At 39.2% G+C, this 23,698-nt stretch overlaps 1 protein-coding gene across 1 annotated transcript in view; it reads left to right on the forward strand.

Annotated features, from left to right (window-relative positions):
- Positions 1-876: 876 nt before the first annotated feature.
- The window catches only part of Mkrn1 (Makorin 1), a 40,922-nt gene continuing 18,100 nt past the window's right edge, over positions 877-23,698 (forward strand). Inside the window, exons 1-6 of the mRNA XM_071693627.1 lie at positions 877-985; positions 1,357-1,441; positions 8,065-8,193; positions 9,741-9,908; positions 14,182-14,363; positions 19,093-19,322. Of these exons, the coding sequence (XP_071549728.1) occupies positions 892-985; positions 1,357-1,441; positions 8,065-8,193; positions 9,741-9,908; positions 14,182-14,363; positions 19,093-19,322 (888 nt within the window). The 5' untranslated portion in view covers positions 877-891. The remainder of the gene's footprint in view (positions 986-1,356; positions 1,442-8,064; positions 8,194-9,740; positions 9,909-14,181; positions 14,364-19,092; positions 19,323-23,698) is intronic.

Raw genomic sequence — 23,698 nt, forward strand, 5'->3', positions numbered from 1 at the left:
ATATATATATATATATATATATATATATATATATATATATATATATATACGATGAGATGGGAGTTGTAGGAGTGTTATAGGGGAAGCGGGATGGCGGCAAAGAGCACATTGCTCATTACCACAGACAGATCAGACCTGCATCGTAAACAGGAAGTGGTTGGAGGTCATCAGTAAACATGTAGGTCATCTCTGCCATGATATGTGTATGGTAGGTTAGGCTCGTTATCTGCGCATTTCCTTCATCGTTAAATTATACACCAAACGCATTTTTCTTAATATTGATAATTTCGATGCTGCCTTTGTTGTGGAATTTTGTGAAAGATTTGTTCTTAAAGAACGTAGAAAAAAAAAGGAGAAAAAAGGCCCACAACAACATCGCCCAATCTCCGTTTTTTTTTTTTTTTTTTGTCTCTTTGGGGTTAATTGGGGGGGAGGAGGGGGGACAAGGTTATTTGGTTCGGCATCTAGCTATAGTGAAATGGTTTGAGGCTATTTGCATAGCGAGGTAATTCATTTATTAAAACTGGCTGGCGCTTTGAATACACCGAAAGAGAAGGCAGTTACTGAAGTTGCTCTGACCTTTGGTCGTGGGAGGATCTGTAGGTCAATTGAACTTGCATTGTGAGTGGGTTGCCTGCTTTTACTACTGGCGGAAAATCCACGTCTGGGGATGATAAATACTCTAATTGCCATCTTTTTTTTTTTTTCTCCTGGTTGAGTGCTTCTCCAATGCCCAGTGTACAGTCTTCTGGACATTAGAATTCTCCCACTTCCTTGTTAACGAGTTCAAGGTGTTCGCGAACTGCATGACGGATCCTCACCCCTCGTAATGGCTGTTAGGCCGTTGATTACATTGATCCGTAGACTGTGGTGAGTCTTATTGCCCACGGGATGAATTTAGGGATTATCTATCGAATATTGCTTCCCGTTGCGGTCGACAGAGATGGGAAAAGAGCAACTTGGGTCATTACCCTCCAAGAAAAGGGTAAGGCGGAAGCGAGTTCCATTGGGTTTGTGATATATTTGATGAGTTGGTCCTTGGAATGAGTTTCTTTTTCAATAAACAGTTGAATTCCAACTGAGTAGCAGGTCATTTGATGTTAATAAAGTGGTATATTGAGATATTTGAGGGACGGCTCACGGTCACCCTCAAGGACGCTGTGTTTCCCTTCAAATCCCGCGGTCGACTTAAATCTCTTTCTATACCTTAAAATCTTTAATGACCTTCAATCTAAATCAAAATTAGAGTAACATAAGAATTATATTAACTGACATTAATTTAAACCCTGGGATATTTATTTTATGTAGAGATGACATAGGGAGAATATAATTTTTAAAAGCTTTTCGCCACCGCAGGTGACGAGGGGACCCGAGTATTGGAACTTGTTTTCGTCAAGGATGTGAAAATGGCAGAAGGAGGTGCACACAATGTGTTATGTCGGTAAGCCAAGCTCCCTGGGACTGTTGGAGGCGATGGGTTTGGACGAGTGGTGGTGCCCACTTGGGCCAGTGTGGTGAGTGATGTATCATGGCGGGAGGGAAGCCCTGAAGTGGCCTCTGTGGTGGAGGAGGAAGGGGGGGACACCACCTCCTCGCACTTAGGGGGGGGGATGATGGACAACGGTCCGTTTTTTCAAACTATTTTGGCGTTATCGAGGCGTATATGTCTCGTTTTGAGGTGTTTGAAGAACGTTGGGTTTGGATAGTTTGACCCTAATGATTGGTCACCCAGGAACAGTTTGTAGTCTATGTTATTTTCGTTGTTTTCTTGCGCAACTTCGTCTCGGGATTGGGTTCCATAGCAGGAGGGGTCTAATGGACCATAGAGCTAAATTGGATTATATTTTTTAGAGGGATTAATTGATTGATTAAGGAGTCTGTGGTGTATGAAATGTACGAATTGATATCAATGAAAATCTGGTGATTGTAGATTAGAATGGTATAATGTTCCACCTTCAGTGAGATTTTATTTTATTTTCAGGAATATTATGTTTTTCTAAATGATTTATTGCCGACATAGGTGTATAGGTATAATGTGGTAGTAGATGTTGTCCACCAATGGGGTCAGATCTCATTATAAAACTTTGGTATAGATTAGGTCCAGTCTAGCTTTCTTGTACGGAATGTCTTGTTCGTTAGGAGGTGGACAGTTCTATGAATCAACTAATTTTTAGCCAAATGCTTATTTATTAGTATTGTCAAGTATTGTCATTATATTCTGAAGATTTTTATAATGCATTCCTAATTCTCTTTTAGTTCTAAATTTGCTCTTATTTATATTTTGCACTTAAGAATCAGACGTTCTCGAACATATCGCACTTTTGCCTTAAGTATAATGATGATGATAATGTTGAAGCTGTCAGCCTTCCTCATGTGAATTTGTTCTAGATTTGCTCTTATTTATATTTTGCACTTAAGAAGCAAATGTTCTTAAACATATCGCACTTTTGCCTTAAGTATGATGATGATAATCTCGAAGCTGTTAGCCTTCCTCACGTGAGTTTAAGCAGCGGCAGTAGTTTGGATGGAATGTGACTAGAGTCCAAAATATTCCAAAGTTAGCACAAGTGTACCAGAATATTAGTGCATGCCATCCGGATTGCCCACGTTGTGTTAAAACGAACGAGTAGAACAGTGTGTGACAGAAAATAATCTTTGCCAAAGAGATGATAGTTTGATAGTTTATCAATTGACTAATGCACGTATTCCATTTGATAGATTTTGATGCAAGTGATTCTGCTGGATTGCTGCTGACACTCTCTAGAGTTGACTTAGTGTGGAATTTTAAGTTTAGCAACAAATTTTCAGTTCTCATACAAGTGGGCAGGGTTTTGAAATTATGGTGATCTTGTGGGGTAAAAGCACTGTATATTAACAGTTGAGAGTGGATACAGTTCATTGTTATCACTTTTATCTAAGTCTTTGAACTAGGGCACAAACATAAGGGACAGCTGTAGCATTTTGACACCATGAAAGATCTTGTCCTGCAGAAAGCTGACATCAGTTATTTACCTGGTGTGTTTTTGATTCTGTAGAGCCTTACTTAGTTTGTTGGTCGATATGCGACCTGAATGAAGCTTTATTACAAAAAAACATGCCTGTAGAATCTGGAAATGGCTACTTTCCTTTATTGCTGATGCACTGCACAGTATGGCGCCATGCATCTTAACATATGGATCCAAGTGAATCCAAGATATGGGGATCAAGTTAATGCTTATGAGATCTGTCCCACACATGGTCATGTTCCGATATCTTTAGATTCTGAACTGACAATGTTTACCTGCTGAACCCAGTAATCCATGGTGCACTTCAAGTACATATTTTTATTACGATGGAATTTCACTGACCATAGAACCCACAAGACAAATTTTTTCCTTCATTCTTATTTGCTGTTGCCTGCATTTGCGTAGTGCCAGGAACAAGAAAAAAGGGCGCCTCGTTCATTTGCTTCCGTTCCTTACCTGTCGTGCATGGCTCTGAAACTAGAGCCCCTTATCCATAACCAGGCCCCACAGACCTTTCCATGGTCTACTCTGAACATCTGTAGCATTAAAATTGGCAGGTTATCCTTATGTTTTCATATCAGTGGTATACATTTTGTAATCGTTATCTAACACCACTTTTTTCCCTTTTCCTCATGAGCTTACCGACACTCACAAGTCATAGTTTACATTGGCAACAATGGCTTCATAAGGGTAGTACTTATAATCCTATCAAGTGCATTTAAAACTGATAAATTATCAGTAATTATTTTGTCACTTCCCGCGTGATCAGTACCCCAAACAATGTGATACATCTTAAATTGTAAAATAAAGTTCAGAAATATTTGAATCCTAGGCATGTCAAGCAGCCCACATGTGAGCCAAGTGTTCATCCTCCCGTTGGGGCTGGGGGTGTGAGTGCATGCATACAAACATAGGATGGAAGGCATGGTACATGTAAAGGTTAAGAGATGGGTAGCACTTGTGCAAAATTCTCTCTGTAACACATGCAGTAATCCAGTAATCACAAACACAAAAATATCTACAAACTTATGAAACTATGACATGTTAACCCATTGAATTTGGCCCAGCCTTATTATTATGGCTGTTGAACGGTGATGACACGGTTGATGATATCATCAATGCCTTTTACGGTAACTGCATAGAGAATATACATGGATATTTATTGGTTAGAAATTGTAATAATCAGTTTCAAGAATTTCGCGATGTCTTAGAGGGATGGAGGAATAGAAAAATTATGATGGAAATTAGAAACGTTGAAAAAATAGAATGAACAAAAGTGATGAAAAGTACATCATTTTCATAATTGCTGAAGTGACTGCGAAGGCAATAGAATTAGAACGAACAATGTAAAGTGTTTTATTCAATAATGATATATCTGCCAGCTATGACATTCGTACACTTATATTTACTTGGATAAAAGGTTAGTGGTACAGCTGTAGGATTTAAATTGGTCTGTATTTCATGCATGAATGATTGTGTTTAAAGATGTTTTCAAGCATAACAAATTCAAAAGTATAACGGGAACACAGATGTCTCTCCCATGCTGTACTCGCACGCACTGCCTGTAAGTTGAATTTATTACAATTAAACCCTTGTTGACTGCTTCATTGATTTTCTCAATGCATTAGACTGAGATTTAGGAATGTTTGAAATTGAGAAATTTATCTTACAGACTTCAGGAAAAAAAAGTTGATATAAGAAAAACACATACAAACGTTTCACACTTGCCACATCATCCAAGTATGGGGTGGGTTGAAGGCACCTGTGGATGGTGTAATTTTACTAACATTAGCTATGCCAGGCAAGAAAGCAAGGTGAACAGGTACCAGATACTACCATGCAGTCAAGTATGGTTTTATTCATTTTTAGAGAGAGAGAGAGAGAGAGAGAGAGAGAGAGAGAGAGAGAGAGAGAATATTCACACTTGATGGTAATTCACACAATCTCTTTCTTTTTTGAATTTTCACTTTTACTGTAATATATTTTTATCAGTAAGATAAATTCACACTGCATAAGATGTTATAATGGTATATTTTCCACTAAACTGTCTCATTTCACAATCCATAAGCTTATAACTACACCAGTTTTATGTACAGCATTTTTGCTATTTAGTTGGATTTGTCAGTGACCAAGTTTTGTAAGGGGTTACTAAGAAATCATGAGTGTCCATGTCAGATCAATTAAAACGTGACTTCGAAAATTCTCTCTCTCTCTAATATCATCTAAAGAATGCAGTATTGTGAGAAAAAGGAGGTTGCAGTCACAAGACTACCATATTTTCATTACCTTTATATACTGTGACACGAGTATAAATGATGGACGAAACAGTTTGCTAACACTTGTCTTTTTCAGTTTTTACTTTGAAGAGATTCTTGCAGACTCCACATCCCTCACAGTTTCTCCATGATACTCTTTGTTTTGGTCAGGAGTAGAGTATATTCATTAGTTTGGGATAAAAGATCATCAAAACAGTGATTGACACTTCATTTAATCCATGATGGAACATGCAATTCTCATTCATGATGACATCAAAATCCAATAGATTATGGGTATAATTTTCATTCTGAATCCAGTTCCAGACCAAGATGCTGTCTCCACATCCTCACTATTTTTATTAGACTCGTAATTCTTAAGGTTTTGAGTCATTTTCATAATGTTGTTTGTTCTTTTGATCTGTAAAGTTCTGGTTCTCTTGTCAGTTCGCTATGCGTTGTTGCTGTTATTCTTTTAAGTTACCTGAATGCTTGCTAACATTGGCCTGCTCTGCCTTGTGGCATTTATTCAAGGTGATAATGATGTGTAGCAACAACTTTTTTTTATGCCCCACAACATATTCACCCATTTAAAACTCATTTTCAAAATAGTGACCATAGATTTACATTGTTGTCCGTTACTCCCCCAGCATGTACATTTGTGTCATAGTCTAGAAAATAATTAATTGACTGGTTCATCTCTTCAGTTGATTTAGTTTGTCAGTATCAAACACTTAAAGAAATAAAGAAAAGTAGAAATTAGAAAAGATATCAAAGGGCGAGTGTAATTATCATTTTGATTTTAGTTTGTCAAATTTACTGTACTTTTTCAAGAATACAGATAGTCCCCAACTTATAGTTCAACTTATGTTTTTTCGACTTTATGATGGTGTGATATTGATACAAATTCAGTAGAAAAAGTACTTCGAATTTTGATATTTTCCTAGGCTGGCAGTATGCTGTACAGTGGCTGCAACTTCCAGTCAGCCTTGCAATCACAAGTATAAGCAGCCATATTAAGTGTATTTTCGACTTATGGTATGTTTCACCTATGATGGGTTTGCCAAAATGTAACCCCACCATAAGCTAGGGACCGGCTGTAGTAAACTAATGCATTCATAACCCAAGGTTATGATGTTATCAAGGGAGATTGAAACTGATTCAATTAGACTTTTCCATCTTGAATTACACTCTTCAAAGAGGAATACAAATGATATTTAGAATATATTTGACACAGATTTTACATAAGATTATTACTTCTCTTGCACAGGAGACAAAATAGATATATTTATAGTCCACTCTTGCTCATTCTCTGTTCAGAATTTAGGTCCTCCCCTCAAAATATTGAACAGAATTTTGCGGCGATGGGGAAAGTAATGAAATATGAAAATATTCAGCATCCCATGTGATGGCCGGATCTTGTCGTATTACGTTGGGCATGGTGGCAAATTTGCAAACAAAATAAATAAAGTCCTGAGATTTGGGGGAAATTCAAATTGTGATCTGAACTCATCATCCCATTGATTACAACATGTGACAACATGCTCCATTGGTAACATGTGGGACACCTGATTTTCCCCATTCATCTGACCTAATGAATGATAAGGTGTAATTAGAGAAATACCTATGTAAAAACATCCTATCTTGTGGTTTTTATTACCAGATAGTGATGAGAGTTATAAAGAAAAGGGAAATAGTGGGTAAGATAACTTCACAGTGAGATTAGAATGATTCTCGAGACTAAGACTTAAATTTTTAACTGGTTAGTAGCTGGTAATAAGGGAGGTTTAATACCAGTACCACCTGCCTAAGTATCAGGAGGGTTAGGATGGATGCATAATGAGCCAGCACTTTGGTTGTCAAGTTGCACTCATCTGACCAAGGTAGCTGTCTTTTCTTTCTGCCTCACCCTGACGTGGACTGTTGGCATTGTGTCCACAAATGTACACTCTCTCCATATCACACAGCACTTGACAACACTCAGCTTGCACAACTCATTCTTTGTGACTCTAGATGGATTTTCCTGTGGTGAATGCTAGGTGCTAGCACTGACATTTAGCAAAATGGTATGAGCAGTAGATGGAAGTAATGGTTAGGAACATTAGGCTGAAGCATTAGGTAGAAGTAATAGGCAAAAACTTTAGGCAGGAACATAAGGTAGTTGTCAGTAGGAACTTTTGGTGGTAGCTTCTGAAAACACACTCTTAAGAGTTCTCCTCTACTAATGGCCTGTTAAAGTTGAGGCACTAAAGGCTAAGAAGCAGTACTGAAGTTCACCAGTTATGGAACTTTTGCCATGGTTGCCCATTTGAAGGAGTTCCTAGAGGGAATGGGCATTAGAGATCTAGATAGAAAGATGGAGAAACTTTTGAGGGAAGAATGACTGAGTATTGAATTTTAGTATATAGGTTGATAGGTTTAGTATATAGGTTGATGCTTTTCACTTACATATAAATTGATATTTGAATGTGCTGTAAGGGGTGGCTGATGGGATGTCTAATGGACATTCCTACACCCAAAGCATGAAGATTTGTAGAAGTTTTCAGGAAAGCGAAGATAGTGTGGGTAAGATGAGGATGGTGAAAGTAAGTGAGCTTGGACAAGAAGTTTGTGTGAATAAGTACTGGGAGAGGTTTAGTGTAGAATGGCAGAAAGTGAGCATAAACAGTACTAGGGGAGTGGGTGAGGACTGGGAGGTTTTCAGGGAAGCAGTGCTAGCATTGAAGTATTAAAAAATGTATGGGTATGTTGCACACAAATCTTTACTGTAAGACCAAAATTGTTAACAGCATGTTTATATGTTTCAGATATTTTATAAATGGTGCATGTCGTGAGGGAGAGCAGTGTCATTTTGCCCATAATCGGGATGCAGCTCGACCATCAGTGCTGTGCCGGTATTACCTAAGGGGAAACTGCTTCTATGGGCGAAATTGCAGGTAATTTTGCATGATTAAGATTATCCAAGAAATTTTTATTTCAAAACTGTGAAATCATCCTCAGTGAAGATTTTTCCATTACATATTACTTAGGGTTGGGGAGGGATGCAAAGAGAGTTGTGGTAAATTATTCAGTTAAGTGAGAAGAGGAAGGGAAACCTTTGTGTAAGATGAAATGTGGTAAAGCAGCTGAAGTGGATAATATTGCAGTTGAATTTCTTAAAAAAAAAAAAAAAAAAAGAGGGTGACTTGTAGATTGGTTAGTTAGGATTCTCTGTGTATGTGTAGATCATGATGAGGTGCCTGAGGATTGGTGGAATGCTTGTATAGTGCCAATGTGTAAAGAAAGGTAAGGGAAACAAAGGTTAGTGTTTGAATTACAGAAGTATAAGTTTGTTGAGTGTACTTTTTTAGTTGTATGGAAGACTGGTGATTGAGGGGAGGGTAACAATGTACAGAGCACCAGATTGAGGAGGAACGATGTGGTTTCAAAAGTTGTAGAGGTTATGTGGATCAGGTGTTTGTTTTGAAAATGTATGAGAAATGCTTAGAGTAGCAAGGATTCGTATGTGGCATTTATGGATATGGAGAAAGTAAATGATATGGTTGATGGAGATGGTTTTTGGAATGTTTCAGATATATGGCATGAGAGGAAAGCTGTTAAAAGCAAAGAAGAATTTTTATCAAGAGACTGAGGCATGTGTGTGAGTAGATAGAGAGGTTGAGGGTATCCAGGTGAAGATGGGTCTGTGGCAGGGATGTGTGATGTTACCATAGCTTTTTCATTTGTTTATGATTGGGGTAGTGTGGAAGGTAAGTGCAAGGTGCAAGAGTGTTGAAGAGACGGACAGGTACACAGTCAGTTTTGTGGGCTGAGGATTGAGCCAGTGGTTTGCTGAAGACACAGTGCTGGTGGCATATTTGCATGAAATTTCAAAAGTTGGTGTCTGAGTTGAGGAGAGTGTATGAAAGGAGAAAATTGAGAGTAAATGTGAATAAGAGCAAGATTATTGGGTTTAGCAGTGCAGACACCATTAGTTTGGGTGTGAGTTTGAATGGAGAAAACTTAGTGGAAATGAAGTGTTTTGTATACCTTGGATTGGACATGGTAGCAAATGGAAGCATAGGTAAGTCATAGGGTGGGTGAGGGAGCAAAATTTGAAGGAGCATAGAGGAATGTGTAGAAATAAGAGTTCAGTGTCTGGGAGGGCAAAGATGTGTGTGTTTGAGGACAGTGTGAGATATAAGGTTAGACTGAGTAATGGTAGAGCAAACGAGAGGTGTGGTAATGAAAATAGGATGGTTGAAAGGGCAGATGGTGTGCTGAAATGATAAGGGACATAAGGAGATAATGAGTGAGGAAAGATTGACAAAGAGAATACATGTGTCAGAGGTGGAGGGAACAAGAAGCAGGAGACCAAATTGGATGTGGAAGGATGGAGTGAGAAAGATTTTGAGCGATCGGGGCCTGAACATAGTCAGTTATCCAAATGACCAAGAAAATTGATAAATACCTGCTGATTTATTGCTGTATTTTTAATTTTCAGGTATGACCATACCCGCCCTAACCACAGTAATCAGTCAAATTGTACTCAGCAAGAAGATTCTCCCTCAGACAGTCCTTGCCCTGAGTCCATTCATAGTGGCAACTTTGACGCAAGACACAGAGATGGCATTGAAGAAACAAAAAAGCAGTCTAGTCAACCAAATATAAGGTGAGTACTTTTGATGCAGATAAAGAGTAGGTGATGAGATGGAGTGAATATCTTGATGGACTGTTGAATGTATTTGATGATAGACAGGATGTTAAATGTGAGGTACCCATGACTTGGAAGTACACCGAGTGAGTCATCACAAATAATACAGTGAAGATAGGAGAGGTGGTGAATTCCTTACTTAAGATGAAAGTGTGGCAAAGCAGCTGGAGTGGATGGGATTGCAGTTGAATTTCTCAAGAAAGGGATGAGTATTGTTAATTAGTTAGGATTTTCACTATGACTTAAATGTGGGATGCCTGAAAACTGGCAGAATGCTGTGTAATGCAAGGGGAACAGAAGTGAATGTTTTAGTTTTAGAGGTTTAAGTCTGTTGAGTATACTTGGGATGCTACGTGGAAGAGTGGTGATTGAGAGGGTGGTAGCACGCACAGAACATCAGACATGGGAGGAATAGCATGGCTACAGGAATGGTAGATGTATGGACCCATACTTTCTTCATAAAAATTCCTCCATTTCTAGCAGCATTCCTCCATACCATGGAGTTCACCAGTTATGGAGACTCTTTTACCATGGACACCCCCTTAAGGTAGTTCCTGAAGGGAACAGGCTTAGGAGATTTTTTTCATACATGTTTGCCATTTCCCATATTAGCGAAGGTAGTGTTAAGAGCAGAGGACTGAGCCTTAGAGAGAGAGTAACCTCACTTGACTCTGCTCCTTCCCCTTTTAGATGCCTTCTACCACAAGCCGGGAATATGTGGGAAGTATTCTTTCTCCCCTCTCCCTATCAGAGATATACTTAGATATATTTGTAGCCTTCTGCAAAGCATCTCTTATCAACCCTGATGTATGGTTTCTTCAGATGAATCCATAAATGTCGTATACAGGTTCTTTTGTTTGTGTATTATTTCTCGTACACATTCTCCATAGCAAACACCTAATCTGCTCACTCTACTACTCCAGAAGCCAGATGCTTAGGAGATTTTATTTCATACATGTTTGCCATTTCCCGTATTAGCGAAGGTAGTGTTAAGAACAGAGGACTGAGCCTTAGAGAGAATATCCTCACTTGACCCCACTCCTTCCCCTTTTAGATGCCTTCTACCACTCGCAGGGAATATGTGGGAAGTATTCTTTCTCCCCTATCCCTATCAGAGATATACTTAGATATATTTGTAGCCTTCTGCAAAGCATCTCTTATCAACCCTGATGTATGGTTTCTTCAGATGAATCCATAAATGTCGTATACAGGTTCTTTTGTTTGTGTATTATTTCTCATACACATTCTCCATAGCAAACACCTAATCTGCTCACTCTACTACTCCAGAAGCCACATTGTTCCTTTGCAATCTAATGTTTCCATGCCACCACCCTCTCAATCACCATCTCTGTCTGAGCTGGTTTCTTTTTTCTATGAAGTGTGTGACTCTTGGGAAGAAGTTTGAGTTATATTTTTTGCATGCCCTTGTGGAATAAAACTTAAATCTCACTCTCTCTCTCTCTCTCAGAAAACTCGGTCGTGGTCCAGTCAGGCCCTTTGTTGTCTGTCTCTTTCATGTAAACTTGTGAACTCATGTTTAAGTGTGAGATAGCATGATATAGAAATGGGAACTCGTTTACCCTGTAATGTGTGAAGGCTGGTCAGTCTGCTTTCCTGTAGTTTGTGTAATTCTTTCTGATGCTTTTGTGGATTGGATGGGCCAGGTTGAGTGTTTTCAGGTTAGGTAGATGGTGAGAGAACAGTTTGAGTAGCTTGGTCCACCATCCACTTCCATTTTTACCCCTATTTGTCTAAAGCTCACTTCCTTAAACTCTCTCACATGCTTCCGCAACTCCTGCTTTAGCAGTAGTGCTACCCCTTCTGTGGCTCTTGTCCTCTTACCAACCCCTGCCTTTACCTGAAAGACATTTCCAAACCATTCTTCCCCTTTACCCATGAGATTTGTTTCACACACAGCTAGAACATCCAGATTTCTTTCTTTAAACATACTACTTATTTCTCTTTGTATCAAGTACATCCACAGTCATTTAGATACCCCTCCGTGAGCCTTCGAGAAGGATGAGCACTCCCAGTTTGTCTCCTTCTGTTCCATCTTGTACAAACTGAAGTACGGGAATGTGAGGGTATCCAGCCCCGTTTCCCTTTAGTTACCCTCTACAACATGCAGGGAATACAGGGGTGAAATTCTTTCTCCCCTCCCTCAGGGATGTGTATATATTTATTAATGCAGGACTCTCTCTGCACGAGGGAACATTCTGAGTGAAGAATTGCCTTTGGCAAGGCTGTATCATTCTGATTACAAATGGTCTCATCAAAGAACCTCTCCTTTCAAAGGAGTCTACATTTCCTTGTACTCTGGATGTAGTATAGCCGAAGGTTGTAGGAGCCTTTAGAAAGATCCGGAGTAACATCAGGACTCTCATATAGAAATTCATCATGGGATATTTATGAATGAAATAGATATAAATGTGAATATGTTTGTTATTTGCCATCTCCAGCATTAGTAAAGTATCACCAGGAGGAGCTGAAGAAATGCTTTCTTTTGCTCACATTCCCATTGTAGCTGTCATGTGTAAATGCACCAAAACCACAGCTTATTATTCATACTCAGGCCCCACAGACTTTTCCATGATTACCCCTTACTGTTCTATATGCTCTGGCTCAGTTCATTGAAAGCATGTTGCCTCCTCTATAGCACTTTGCTTCAATTCACTATATAGTGTGCACACCGTACATCTTCCTTCATGGTCAGCCCTGAGCACTCGACCTTTTTCACTCAATCTTGCCATTCCCATTTCAGTGTCCCCCTTTTCCTTGTCCCCACCTCTTCCGATACATGAACCCTATTTGTCAACCTACTCTCACTCATTTTCTCCATATGACCAACCCATTTTGTTGCCCTCATCACTTCTCAAGTATACTCTTATTATACCACACCTCTCTCTTCTTTTTTTTTTTTTTTTTACTTTCATTCCTTGCTCAATCAGCCATCCTCATACCACATGTTGGTCTCAAACATTTTATTTCCAACATATTCACCCTCTTCTGTACATTCTCATTCCATGAATTCCTCAGTATTCCCAGGACCTTAAACCCCTTACCTTCTCCATGACTCATTTTAGCACCAATAGATCCATTTGCTCCCATGTCCACTTTAGATGTCGAAAACACTTCACTCGGGTTGTCTTCATTCAAATTCATATCCCCCCAACTAACCTGTCTATCTTCAGTGCTAAACCTAATAACCTTGCCTTTATTCACATTAACTCTCATCTGTGTCCTTTCACGTACACTCTCAAACTCAAACACTACCTTTTGTAGTTTCTCACTTGAATATTCCTCCAGTGCCATATTATCAAAATCAATAACCAGCTTGCCTCCCAGGCTTCCACCAACCCAGCAGACAGCATACCCACTTAGCTAACCTTGCTTCTGACTTCACCATCTTATACAGACTGATGTCTCCCCCACAAAGTACAACATTAGCAAAACATGTAAGCTGTAATGACATTACAGGCCCTAGATAACTATACTCCTAGCCAAGTTTAAAATTTCATTCCACCCGACATAACACCCTCTGGACACCTCCCATATCTCCAGTATTATGAACAATTCTTCATATCACAGGATACCTTATGCCTCAAATGCAATCTCCACATTGACGATGCTAAACACACAATGTAGTTTTCCTCTCTTCACCTTACAAAGACACACACACACACACACACACACACATCACCACTCTTTTATACCTGTGGGCATCTTGCTGTGGAATTTGCTGGCCTACTGGGGATTGTTGGAGACATATTGAAGAGGAGTCTTGGGTCAGGAAAGTATAGGTTAAATTCCCAAGCCAATTTATTGGATGTGAGCTGATTATCCATTCTAGGATTTGATCGTTTGTGGGTTCAGCATAACTTACAGTTGCTGATGATAAGATATACATAAGAGACTATATATGTCATGATTCAGTATACAGTCATCTTATATCATTTTAAATTCAAGTAGATAACTTTATACATGTTTTTCTTTCTCATTCTGCATTGTGTAGAAATACATTATAAAGAAATATACTAGTGCTTTCTGAGGATTTCTTGCATGCCTTACCAAATTACCATTTCATCTGATATTAGTACAGGTGAATAGATTTAAAAGTAATTTTATTGCTAGTCTGTCTCGCTTTGAAATGTATAGAGTTCAAAAAAGAAAGAAAAATTCTAGGTGTGGAATTAATGAATTTTAGTGTACATGCTAATGAATTTATTGACAGACTTCCAAGTGGTCCAGCTGCTAGCACTGGTCGTGAAAGTTTATGCATCAGTAACAACAGTAATTTACCAAGTTTCCGCAGTAGACAAAAGAGTTTAGAGAAGTCTTGCGAAGAGAGTCCTGCGTCATCGTGGGTGGACGCTCCAGAATTTGTACCTAGACTTGCCAAAGATAACACTAAGCGTAAGTATGCGATTACGTTGGGTTTGTATTAGTACTTGATTTATACATCTACTGTAATGTAACTATTTTTTCTGTTAGATATATTGTGAGTACCACAAACATTCAACATCCACATAGTGAAACAAAGATCCTCCCAATACAATACTGCCTCAGCATGCTTGGCGCTCGTTTCTCTGCAGCATTGATAGACCCCTCTCACCCAGTCCAGTCCATAACTAATCACCAACCCCCAAGTAGAAATAGAAAATGCTTAACACTGCTCCCACTTCAGCAACCTCTGTTCAGAGATCCCTCCACCCCCAACAAATTTGAAACTCAGACACAAAACAACAGCCCTCCCAACTCAATCTTAAAGATTCCACCCCATAAAACATACACCTATCAGAAGCAACACTCCCCAGACAAACACAAGTTACACTTTCCTGTCTACACTCCAAACATCGCTCATCCCTGTGACACTAGAATCCCCTTTTCAACATATCCCAAGATCCTTGGGATATGTATCTACCACAACAAAGATACTGAGCACTTACTGCTCAGTTACCCTGCTTCCTCTTCTAGGCTTAGAGTGATTGTAATTTGACAGAAGCTGAATGCAATTGATTACTTAATTATGAGTAATTGTAGGTGAACTTTTAGAATAGAAAGTAATTGTAATTTGTTGTTCAAGTTTAATTCAAATATAGCTACATCATAAAGCTGGGACACTATGAAGGATTACTGAGAGAAGGAAAATGGGAATTAATAAAATGCCTTGTTATGCACTTGCTTTGCAGTTGAATTAAGTCCAGTACTCTTGCACCAATGATGAATCCATGGTTTTGAAGCATGGGTAAAGCTTGAAGCAGTTTGGTACATGATTTATTGTATTTTATGTAATTGTAAGAGAGAAGTGGGGGAAGAATGCATGGAATGATGTGTGCGAGTGAGGCATGTAAGGACAGGGATAAGGAAGAGACTTTTCCTGTGGCCACACCCTTGATGGGAGTTCATGGAGGGAATGGGGCATCAAGTGATATAGATGGAATAGATAGTAATTGTATTCGTAATTAAAACTTTGTAAGAGTAAATGTAATTGACCATAAATAAGGAAATTGCTCCAAACCCACTCTCTGCACCAGACTCACACACAGCATCTCTATTCTTTGACCTGTGGTCCTGACCAGTGGACATGACTGACTTCCCGAGTGCTTGGTTGTGGAGAGGGAGCTGTGGTTTTGGTGCATTACACATTACAGATAGAGAATGAATGTGAGCCGATGCGGCCTTTCTTTGTCTGTTCTTGGCACAACCTCACTAATGCAGGAAACAGTGGTCAGGAATGAAAAAAAAAGTGTGCAGAGAAGAGACTTTTAGGTATGAATGTGTTGAAAGGTGTAGTTAGGTGGATGAGATGATAACTTGGAGATAAGGGTTCAGGTTCCTAGAGGCTTTAAGAAAAGAGGAAACAGTACAGATGGGAAAAGGTTTTTTGGAAAAGAGTGAGGTTGGAAAATAGGCTTGTGAGAATAGATACAATGTAAGATTGAGTGTTAGGGAGGTAGCACTCGCATCCACTTCCTAGCTTTCTTGTACCATACACTGAAACCAGAGCCCTCTACCCAAAATCAAGCCCCAAAGACCTTTCTATGGTTTCCCTGGACTGCTTCATGTGCCTTACTTCAGTCCATTAACAGTTCATCATCCCCTGTAAATGACAATACTCCAATTTCCTGTGTTCCTTACCCACCTTGTGCCATCCTGCATGTTCAAGGCCATGATCCTCAGAGGTCACTTCATCCTTCCTCTTCCTCCTTAGTTCCACCTTTTCACTCTTACCTCCACTTCTGAGATGCATTACCCCCTTAGTCATTCTCTCTGTATGTCCAGACCATTTCTACACACAATCTTCAGCTCCTCTTAGTACCACACCTCTCTTGTATCCTATCATTTTTTTTAGTCATCCCACCTTGCATGACATAATGTCTGCAACTATTTTTCTGGGTATGTAAATAATTATCAGTCTTCTTGACTGTACATATGATACAGATGCTCCCCGACTTACAATCTTTGCGACTTACGACCATCAGTACATAAGACTGGAAAAAATATAAATTAAGAAATATACGTAAATATAGATATTGTGCTAGGTTGTACATCCGCCAGTGCTAATGGCTGTGTGCATACAATAGTGAATGTCAGACAGGGTCGGCTTTGTGTGCATCACAGCATCTCTCTCACTTCTCGCTCTCAGTTACCATTCAGTAAGCGTGCGTTATTCAAGTGAATCTAACAAATTTTTTAACTGGATTAAACCATTTTTCTATTAAACCCCAAAGAAGATGATGAGCAAGAGGAAAAACCCATCACATGATGATAGATCTGGCAAGAAGCTGAGGAAGGCACTCGATTTGGAATTGAAAATGAAGGTAATCGCCCAATATGAAGGAGGAAAAAAGTTAATGTGATTGCACATGATCTACAGTTGTCCCATTCAACAGTCTCCGCAATTTTAAAGGACAAAGAAAAGCTATGTGAAGCAGTGAAAGGTTTGGCAAGTGTGAAGTCTACAATGATAACAAAGCAACGACAAGGGCCCATCCACGAAATAGAAAAGTTTTTGATGCTGTGGATGGAAGATCAAATTAAAAAACTTGTACCACTAAGCTTACTAACATTTCAGGCGAAGGCTAGAAGTCTTTTTGAGACTTTGAAGGAGTGAGCTGGAGAGGATTACGTCAAGAATTTCACAGCAAGTAGTGGTTGGTTCAATAGATTTAAAAGAAGATATGGTTTGCACAACATTCGAGTCTCGGGTGAAGCGGCAAGTGCTGACAAAGGAGCTGCTGAAAAGTTCATTGAAAGTTTTGATGAATCAATCCATGAACTAAAGAATCTTGAATAAAAGGTAAGAAGAGACTACAGAATCATATATTAAAGCTGGTTGATAAAAAACGAGATAATTATGATAGAAATTGAGTAGGATAAAAGAATGCTGTACAAGTATGCACATTCTACATGCCTTGCTAACATATGTCTGACTTGCGTCCATTTTGAGATCTGACCAGTAGTCAGAACGGAATTCGGATGTGTGTCAGGGAGCATCTGTATATTGTTTATGATTTCTCTGTGATTTTATTTTTTTTGGCATTATTTGGTTTGTTTAAATGGACCATTGGTTCCAAACCCTGTACTTACATTGAAGATCATCAAACTGAACTCTGCACTACTGAGATTCATATATCTCGGGGCATATTGTGCAGAATATAATGGTATTGATGTCATGTGGTTTTGGTCATAATTGTTATGAAAATGATTGATGTATATAACTTTTTGTGTGCCTTTTCAAAAATTTACTTCTTAACCCTTATCTAAGTTTTGCCCTAGAACCCTCAAAATTTATGGTTTTCAAGTTGTTTGAAAAATTCATTTAACTGCAGTTTCAGAGATATTCACATAACACAGAAGGAAGTCTTTTAGATATATACTTTGTCCACTACTTTCACTCTTTCTGCTGTAGATGTTTAGCACAGCATGCTAAAAAGTACAGGCGTAAGGCCTGAGTGTCAAGTAAGTAGCCACTTCACGTGTTTTATTGTTTATTTTACCTGCTTTCAAAAAGTTATTACTGGTTGGGATATAATGTTATATATATGACATTAATAAATCTTGTTATCGGTGTGCTTTACTGATGATTATTTCATAACAGCAAGATTACGAAATTTTGTAAAATTACCAACAGAACCAGCCAGTCTCTCTCTCTCTCTCTCTCTCTCTCTCTCTCTCTCTCTCTCTCTCTCTCAGATAGATGCTGACAAAACTGCCTCCAGTTTTGCTTGAAACATCCTCCTCTTCCTCATTTTGGTCAGCTGTAAGAGCCAGAGTCCACAAAAAACCACTATTCACATGATCTGAAGACAGATCGTCAATTAATTCAAGAGCATCTCCTGCCTGGTCTCCCATATCTAGCTTAAAGCTGTTCACTTTCCCTCTTCGAAAACTTGTGAAAAACTTCTGTCATTGGCATAATATGTTTAGGTTACGGAAGGGGTTTGAAAAACTGTTCTGCATGCAGTACTTGATAGAAATTTCCCACTTACACCATAGTTGGCCCTATTAGAGGTGAATTGATGATGTTTAGGGGCACCTAGTTGTATAACTTTGCATATTGATTATGAAAAAACTTCTTTTGCCAAGTCCTATTATTTTAAGAGTGGTAAATAATGTGAAGTTTAAGTATATAACACTTTTGTAATAGACAGAAATAGATATTGAGGAATACAAATTTCTTATTTGTATATCTTTACTGAGTGAAATTGTAATCAGACTGCTTATTAACCTAACAAGATAATATATCATTTGTGCATTGAGATGAATAACATAATGCCTGTATATTTTTGTGCATTTAGATGAGTATGATGAAAGTCAATTCAGTTATTTTTCTTTTGACATTATATAGTAACTGTTTTATTTGGCTGCAGACAGAATCATTCTGTATTTTATTAGGTGTGTGAAAGTTTAATGAATCTTGAATTTAGAAATCTTGGTCTCTCTGTTTACATTATACGTTTATAGTTGTTCATATGAACATGCATAAACAGTTTTATTACACTATGTAATGGAAGTGTGTATTTTTATAAGAATTTAGATTCATTACTTTGTATACATATTTCAGAATATTTGAGAAATGCTATGAGGATTTTGTTTCAAAAAGTTCATTTAAATTCTTATTTTTATCTTTTTGAAACAGAATACGATGTCTCCTATGCTCAAGTAGCTGGTGCAGGAGACAAAGATTCTTCAACAGACTCCAATGGTGGCATAGGGTCATCTGACAGTGAATTATGTCCAACATATTTAATGTCTGGCAGATGTCACTTAGGAGACAGCTGCTCCTACATTCATGGCTTACTTTGTGAAGTCTGCCAGTTAGCTTGCTTACATCCCTATGACAAAGAACAAAGGAGGATACACAAAGAGGTAAAACATGTTTCACAAGACATTTAAATGTGGGTTGATTTTGAAATATCCTCAAATATGGGAAGATATTTTTTTGCTAATCATTTCATTCTTTTCATTGTTTTTAAAGTTGTTAGTTTGAAGAAAACAGTTTGAGTGATGTCAATGGACTTCACCTGCTTGAAATGTCATCTTTGGCAAGTCTGTATTACTGGTAATACAGTCACTTCAAAGATCTTTTCACTTCGAGGAAGTCCACATTTTCCTGCTGCCAGAAGTAGTAAAACCTTTTGGGCTGCAAGAATCTGTCAAGGGGTCCTGGGGTAATTTCAGTAAAACTATGATAATAGGCAAATGGAGTTATGCCTCATTGTTAGATCACTGGTATGAAATGTGTGCATTTTCCCATGACATATATATGGTACAGTGAGAGTGAAATGTATTCAGAATATCAGATGTTTTACTTCATATGAAGTTTAGAGGCCATAATGATTTAATGTCTTGAGTGGGAGTAGTTGACAAAAAAAATCCAGAAAATAACTTGCACACATCCCCATACCATGCCCAGGTTATCTTACTTTTTACTTTACATACTAAGTTGATTCATCCAGTGAGACTGTTATAATTACCCCATTTCAGATATAAAGGGGATGGATCATGTACATACAGTCTCTACAACATCACTCGCACATCTTCAAGCTAAATTTAAACATGGCCTTCTGTGCTTATGAAATTGTTCCTTACTATTTTGCTTCTCATATTTAGGTTCATCTAGTGAAGCCAGTGTTTCTTTCATATCATCTCCATACAGATAATGCTATGATTGCATCCAGATCCCTGTCACTTTTCTCACGACATATATCCATATGTTTTTTGTTCTATCTCTCTTTGTAGTATCTCCTGTACTGTTGTATCTTCTTGTTCAACCTGTCATTTACCATACATTCTGCATGACCATGCCATCCTAAAAGACATGTTTCCGTGTGCCTTTTTAATTGCTTCACACCTAATCTCGGTATTTTCTTCATTCATTCTGTTCAGGGTTAATGGGGCTACAGCTTAGGGTCACTGCACAGAAAAGGGACCACCCCAAAAAAAAGAGAGAGAGAGAGAGAGAGAGAATTGCTCACCCATTGTTTTTTTATTATACTTTGTCGCTGTCTCCCGCATTAGTGAGGTAGCGTTGTTTTTATTCACTGTAATATTGCCAAACCTGCCAACTTGTTTATGTCCCTTATGTGATGCCAACAAACACATCCGATAGAGATTTTGCACCATCCTGGAATTTGCCCATGATCATATGATTATTTTGGAGGAAAAGGCTTCCCTAGGCATACTTCAGCTTGTGCAATCTCGGTAGGTTTATTCAACCTTAATTCTATCTCCTGAGTCCAAATATGGTTGTTTTGGCATTATGCCTGTCAGCTGCCAGGGTTATTAAGACCATCAATATCTAGGTACATCAATCAACTGAAAAATCTTTTTAATTCTTTCTTTAGGTGTTTAAGATGATTTTAAAACCATCTATACTTTGCAAAATATCCATCTCTGCTACTCCTGTCTTTTTACCTGTATATCTTTTTTACTGATAAACACCTGGGTATTACAGTTATGCATCAGCTTTGGAACAAGTACCGTATCCATGTAAACTAATTAATTTTTTCCCCCCTCCCAAGCTTTTATTGCTCCATCAATTTTTCTCTCTCTCTCTCTTTCCCCCTTGCTACCATATGACTAATCTTTACCCTCAGGTATTTAGATTCATCCATGACTTCCACTTCCTCCCCATGCAGTCTGACCTCCCTTCCCCTGTTCAAAAACTTAATCTTACTTTTTATTTGCTTTCACTTTCAGCATCATCCTCCAATTTGTCATTGAACTGGGCAGCTATGCAAGGTTATTAGGTACAGTAGGGTTGAGGGTCAAGTCAATTGGGAGGTAAGTTTGAATGGAGAAAAACTGGAGGAAGTGAAGTGTTTTAGATATCTGGGAGTGGATCTGGCAGCGGATGGAACCATGGAAGCGGAAGTGGATCATAGGGTGGGGGAGGGGGCGAAAATCCTGGGAGCCTTGAAGAATGTGTGGAAGTCGAGAACATTATCTCGGAAAGCAAAAATGGGTATGTTTGAAGGAATAGTGGTTCCAACAATGTTGTATGGTTGCGAGGCGTGGGCTGTGGATAGAGTTGTGCGCAGGAGGATGGATGTGCTGGAAATGAGATGTTTGAGGACAATGTGTGGTGTGAGGTGGTTTGATCGAGTAAGTAACGTAAGGGTAAGAGAGATGTGTGGAATTAAAAAGAGTGTGGTTGAGAGAGCAGAAGAGGGTGTTTTGAAATGGCTTGGGCACATGGAGAGAATGAGTGAGGAAAGATTGACCAAGAGGATATATGTGTTGGAGGTGGAGGGAACGAGGAGAAGTGGGAGACCAAATTGGAGGTGGAAAGATAGAGTGAAAAAGATTTTGTGTGATCGGGGCCTGAACATGCAGGAGGGTGAAAGGAGGGCAAGGAATAGAGTGAATTGGATCGATGTGGTATACCGGGGTTGACGTGCTGTCAGTGGATTGAATCAGGGCATGTAAAGCGTCTGGGGTAAACCATGGAAAGCTGTGTAGGTATGTATATTTGCGTGTGTGGACGTGTATGTATATACATGTGTATGGGGGTGGGTTGGGCCATTTCTTTCGTCTGTTTCCTTGCGCTACCTCGCAAACGTGGGAGACAGCGACAAAGCAAAAAAATATATATATATATATATATATATATATATATATATATATATATATATATATAAGGGTAAGAGAGATGTGTGGAAATAAAAAGAGCGTGGTTGAGAGAGCAGAAGAGGGTGTTTTGAAATGGTTTGGGCACATGGAGAGAATGAGTGAGGAAAGATTGACCAAGAGGATATATGTGTCGGAGGTGGAGGGAACGAGGAGAAGAGGGAGACCAAATTGGAGGTGGAAAGATGGAGTGAAAAAGATTTTGTGTGATCGGGGCCTGAACATGCAGGAGGGTGAAAGGAGGGCAAGGAATAGAGTGAATTGGATCGATGTGGTATACCGGGGTTGACGTGCTGTCAGTGGATTGAATCAGGGCATGTAAAGCGTCTGGGGTAAACCATGGAAAGCTGTGTAGGTATGTATATTTGCGTGTGTGGACGTGTATGTATATACATGTGTATGGGGGTGGGTTGGGCCATTTCTTTCGTCTGTTTCCTTGCGCTACCTCGCAAACGCGGGAGACAGCGACAAAGTATAAAAAAAAAAAAATATATATATATCCCTGGGGATAGGGGAGAAAGAATACTTCCCACGTATTCCCTGCGTGTCGTAGAAGGCGACTAAAAGGGAAGGGAGCGGGGGGCTGGAAATCCTGGTAAATTATATGGGAGGGTATTGATTGAGAGGGTGAAGGCATGTACAGAGCATCAGATTGGGGAAGAGCAGTGCGGTTTCAGAAGTGGTAGAGGATGTGTGGATCAGGTGTTTGCTTTGAAGAATGTATGTGAGAAATACTTAGAAAAGCAAATGGATTTGTATGTAGCATTTATGGATCTGGAGAAGGCATATGATAGAGTTGATAGAGATGCTATGTGGAAGGTATTAAGAATATATGGTGTGGGAGGCAAGTTGCTAGAAGCAGTGAAAAGTTTTTATCGAGGATGTAAGGCATGTGTACGTGTAGGAAGAGAGGAAAGTGATTGGTTCTCAGTGAATGTAGGTTTGCGGCAGGGGTGTGTGATGTCTCCATGGTTGTTTAATTTGTTTATGGATGGGGTTGTAAAGGAGGTAAATGCAAGAGTCCTGGAAAGAGGGGCAAGTATGAAGTCTGTTGGGGATGAGAGAGCTTGGGAAGTGAGTCAATTGTTGTTCGCTGATGATACAGCGCTGGTGGCTGATTCATGTGAGAAACTGCAGAAGCTGGTGACTGAGTTTGGTAAAGTGTGTGGAAGAAGAAAGTTGAGAGTAAATGTGAATAAGAGCAAGGTTATTAGGTACAGTAGGGGTGAGGGTCAAGTCAATTGGGAGGTGAGTTTGAATGGAGAAAAACTGGAGGAAGTGAAGTGTTTTAGATATCTGGGAGTGGATCTGTCAGCGGATGGAACCATGGAAGCGGAAGTGGATCATAGGGTGGGGGAGGGGGCGAAAATTTTGGGAGGATATATGTGTCGGAGGTGGAGGGAACGAGGAGAAGAGGGAGACCAAATTGGAGGTGGAAAGATGGAGTGAAAAAGATTTTGTGTGATCGGGGCCTGAACATGCAGGAGGGTGAAAGGAGGGCAAGAAATAGTGTGAATTGGAGTCATGTGGTATACAGGGGTTGACGTGCTGTCAGTGGATTGAAGCAAGGCATGTGAAGCGTCTGGGGTAAACCATGGAAAGCTGTGTAGGTG

This window comes from Panulirus ornatus, chromosome 56, assembly GCF_036320965.1.
Source record: "Panulirus ornatus isolate Po-2019 chromosome 56, ASM3632096v1, whole genome shotgun sequence".
Classification (NCBI taxonomy): domain Eukaryota; kingdom Metazoa; phylum Arthropoda; class Malacostraca; order Decapoda; family Palinuridae; genus Panulirus; species Panulirus ornatus.